This window comes from Choloepus didactylus, chromosome 2 (genome assembly GCF_015220235.1).
Source record: "Choloepus didactylus isolate mChoDid1 chromosome 2, mChoDid1.pri, whole genome shotgun sequence".
Taxonomy (NCBI): domain Eukaryota; kingdom Metazoa; phylum Chordata; class Mammalia; order Pilosa; family Megalonychidae; genus Choloepus; species Choloepus didactylus.
In genome coordinates this window covers 106,697,307-106,701,461 of record NC_051308.1, presented here as the reverse complement: position 1 = coordinate 106,701,461, position 4,155 = coordinate 106,697,307, and the positions used below count along the sequence as shown (strand labels likewise).

At 44.4% G+C, this 4,155-nt stretch overlaps 1 protein-coding gene across 1 annotated transcript; it reads right to left on the bottom strand.

The window, feature by feature from the left end:
- Nucleotides 1–1,835: 1,835 nt before the first annotated feature.
- On the bottom strand, nt 1,836–2,777 carry LOC119517099 (olfactory receptor 10Z1-like). The gene has a single exon (XM_037813609.1). The coding sequence runs from the start codon at nt 2,775–2,777 to the stop codon at nt 1,836–1,838; it is 942 nt and encodes a 313-aa protein (XP_037669537.1).
- Between the last annotated feature and the right edge of the window lie 1,378 nt (nt 2,778–4,155).

Here is a 4,155-nt window from a genome sequence, read left to right as displayed (position 1 = left end):
GTCTTTCTCCCCCAAACCCTGCCCTTTCTGTCATCTAACTCACCTACTTCTCCTAAACTTTTCTCTTTCAGAGAATCTAGCTTCTTTCCTCCTACCTTTTCTTTCCACTAACTTATAACCAAAGAATGTGTTCCTTTCTCTTTTTCCCCCCTTTTTTGAATATGGATTCCTGTCCAAAAAAAAAAAAAAAAAAAAAATCCCCTCAAATTCCTTCCTCTTTCTCAAGTCATGCCTTACTTCTAACTCATTGCTAAATCATGTGACATCTACCTTTACAAAATCCCTTATATTTGTAGTTTCCTTCAATTTCTGTCACCACTGTCCAAGTTCAGGCCTCTTGAGGATAATAGCAATGGGTTTCTCACTAACCTCCTTGCCTCTGGTTTCTCCCTGCTGAAATCCATTGTCCTCTGTCCTGCTGGATTAATCTTCCCAAATCATTTCTCTACTCTCTGCTCAAAGGTGTTCTGTCCTATCTCCCATTGCTAAACAGATCAAGTGATAAAAAAAGGCATAAAAACTGCTGCTCATGCTCAACAATAAAATCTTGACCCAAGCTAACTTTACTTCATGATCTGCAGTGAATTTCCAGTCCCACTGGACAACTCAACACACTCTGAAACAGACCTATTCTGCCTCGCTGCCAAGCTCTCCAGTGTGCTGTTCTCTCTTCCTAGAATTCCTTTCTCCCCCTACTCGGATATTCAAAACTCACCTAGCCTTTAGAAACAAGCTCAAATACTACTTTAGCCATGAAGCCATCTCTGCTCCTCCACCTGAAATAACCTCTCTTTCTGATAAAAGCTAATATCACTTTGCTTAGCACACTGTTAGTGATAGCAACTGACAGTTACTGGAAGATCACCGTGATCCAGGCACTGTGCGGAGTGCTTTACATACCATGCTCCTGTTCAGTCAGCAACACAAAACTGAAATGATCCCCATTACACAGGTGAGGGTGTTAAAGCTTTGAAAGCTTAAGTAACTTACACAGGGATCCCACAGCTAGTAAATGGCAGAGTCTTTATTCAGACTCCTGCATGAGAGCTGTGTGAGTTCAATTACACTTTTATTTACCATTAAGAGTGTCAGCACAATGCATAACTCATTGTAGGTGGAGACTGAAACAGGCAGGATTGGTAGTCCTGCTGCAGATTCAAGAGCATAACATCCATGTTGAGGATGGTCTGAAGAGACATGGGTTCTTGACATCCAGGATTATGAGGCTACCAAAGAGCAGCAGTAATCATCAAGGAAAATAGGAAATAAACATATTTTCTGAAGTAGAATCTATCCATCTAGGTGAATCAATTCATAGGAATAGGGCAAAGTAAGAATAAACCAGAGGAAGAGAGCACGACTACATTTTCATTTAGCAAAGCATTCAAAGAGAGCTGTCAAACTCATTTAACTGAATTTCAAATCTTGGAAGAAACTTACAGTCACATAGTCTACTTACATGGCAATTTTAGAAATCTCTACAGTATCCCTGATAGGGCCACTCTGTCTTTGAACTTGGGCACTCAAAATATCCTCATTTTGTTAGGTTCAGTTAGAAAAATCTTAATGAACTGGATTTCTGTAACTAGGGGTGATACGTATGAGGCTGAAAGTAAAATTTCAGATCAGGAGCTCAGTGTGGCAGTAAGCAAAGAGGGAGGCTTCACTTCTGCATTCCAAGCAGCCCCAGGGGAAGTGCAGGGGGCAGGTTAGTTCTCCCAGGGTCCTGGGTGTGGGACAGCTTTGGCCTGAGGCCCTGAGTATCTGGCCCATTTGCCTGGGTTCCTGGACCATGCCCAGCCTACTTGGAGGAGGCCCTCGGATTGGGCGTCCTCTCATCCTTTACCCATCAGTCTCCCTTGGAAAGCATTTCTTAGAGCTGTCTTCACAGCTCTATTCCTTAGACTGTATATAACAGGGTTAAGGAGAGGTGTCACCACAGTATAGGTGACAGCAATAAACTGATCTCGCTCAAGAGAGTAGCTGGTTTTGGGTCTCAAGTACATGAAGGAGGCACAGCCATAATGGACGATGACCACGGTGAGGTGTGAGGCACAGGTAGACAAGGCCTTCTTCCGCCCCTCCGTAGAGGGGATCCCCAGGATGGCAGCCAGGATGTAGACGTAGGAGATGGCGATGAGGGAGAAAGAGACCTGGAGGACCAGCAGGCTGAGGATGAGGATCCCCAGCTCACTCAGGCCTGTGTCCCCACAGGCCAGACTCAGCACAGGGGGCATGTCACAGAAAAAGTGCTGGATCTCATGGGAGCTGCAGAATGGGAGGTGGAAAATGACCAGTGTCATTCCCAGCCCAAAGAGGTACCCACTCAGGAAAGAGGTGCCAACCAGCTGGGCACAGAGAGTAGGATGCATGCGACTGGCATAGTGCAGTGGGACACAGATGGCCACATATCGGTCAAAGCCCATGACAGCTAGAAGGAAACAGTTGGTACAGGCCCACGAGGCAGAGAAAAACATCTGGGCTGCACAGCCTACGTGGGAGATGGCCTGGCTCCCCATGACCAGGCCAGAGAGCATCCGAGGGATGATACCCAAGGTGTAGCAGGTCTCAGAGAAAGATAGGAAAGAAAGGAAGAGGTACATGGGGGTGTGCAGATGGCTGTCCAGCCTGATGACTACAATAATGAAGACATTGCTGGTCAGGGTAACAAGATACAGAGAAAGGAACAAGACAAAGAGCAGGAGCTGCAGTTCCCCAAAGCTGGAGAAACCCAGGAAGAGAAAGCCTCTCCAGTAGGTTACATTGGTGTGCCTCATTCTGAGTGATACCCCAGATAGATTTGTTGTTGATTCCTTCAAACTTGCTGACAGATGGCTAGCTTCTTTAGAAGGCAGGATGAGATGGATTCTCTTTTCTCTGTGCCTTTCGTAAGCTGAAAGGGAAGCTCTGATTTAGACTGAATCCAAAATTCCTAAAGGTGTTTGCTACATGAAACACACAGATGTATGGATCCATTCTCACATGCATGAATGTACGTACACACATACACAGTTACACAATCATCACACACATTCATATGCACACATTTGCATCCAAGCACATACATGATCACCTATTTGTAGGATCAAATATACATGCAGATGTCTATTCCACATACAAGCACTCACAAATAATTATTCACATTTCACATATTCAGAACTATGCACTGGATGTTTATCATTAATGAACATATGTACAAATCTAGAAGGCACACACATAAAGTACAAACACATATATTATGTATTCAGATATCACTTAAAGAGGTAGATATATGCATCACAGACATGTTCATGCAGACATCATACATATACTATCACAGAATACACATGGGAGCACATACATTTTGCCTATTAGAACTTGGGGGCAGGGGCTTGATGTATATTATTTTATAAATCACATAACAGGGACAAAGAGATGTAAAATGACTTGCATTAAGTCACACAGAGTCAGACTAGACAGCAAGTACCTTGAGTGCTAATCTAAAGTTATTTCCCACATACGGTAATGACTCTCCTCAGACACTGTGGTACACTCACTAATATGGATACAGAACCAGAAACATTTTGCTCAATGATAATCTGTTGGTGTCTATACCACCCCACCTCATACTACATGTCCTTTCACCCTTTCATAAGTCCTTGGACACAGGAGTATCCTTTCATATGTGAGACTATGCAGAGCATTTAAGGGAGAATCAGAGCTCAGGACAGGTTGAGCCTCAGTTATGCCTCAGCCCAAAGATCAGCTATCAGGCTCAGCTGCCTCCAAAAATGCTGCTGTGAGGTGTGAGGGTTCTCCCCTCACCTGAAGGGGCTCACAGTGAGGGTAAATCCTGTTCTTCAGCATCATGCACAAGGCCACCCCCGGCAGTCCTGCATGCAGCAGAAAATACTGCAGATCCGTTTCAGAAACTGCTTTTTTGACAAAGAGCCATATTCCCAAAGGATACCAAGAAACCTCCTCCCACATCCCTAGCCCCAGGTGGTGAATTATACCTGCTTCCATCAAAACAGCTTCTCTCTCTCAGGATTCCCCAGCCCCAATGGGAATCTAATTGTGTTACTCGTCATCTATTTGTGTTACTTGTCATCACTAGGAATACCCTTTCTGGGGAAAGGGGGAAAGGGAATGTGAACAAAGAGATTCTAAGATCAT

Coding starts and splice junctions, on each gene's coding strand:
- LOC119517099 (XM_037813609.1), bottom strand. CDS start 2,777: ATGAGGCACACCAATGTAACCTACTGGAGAGGCTTTCTCTTCCTGGGT.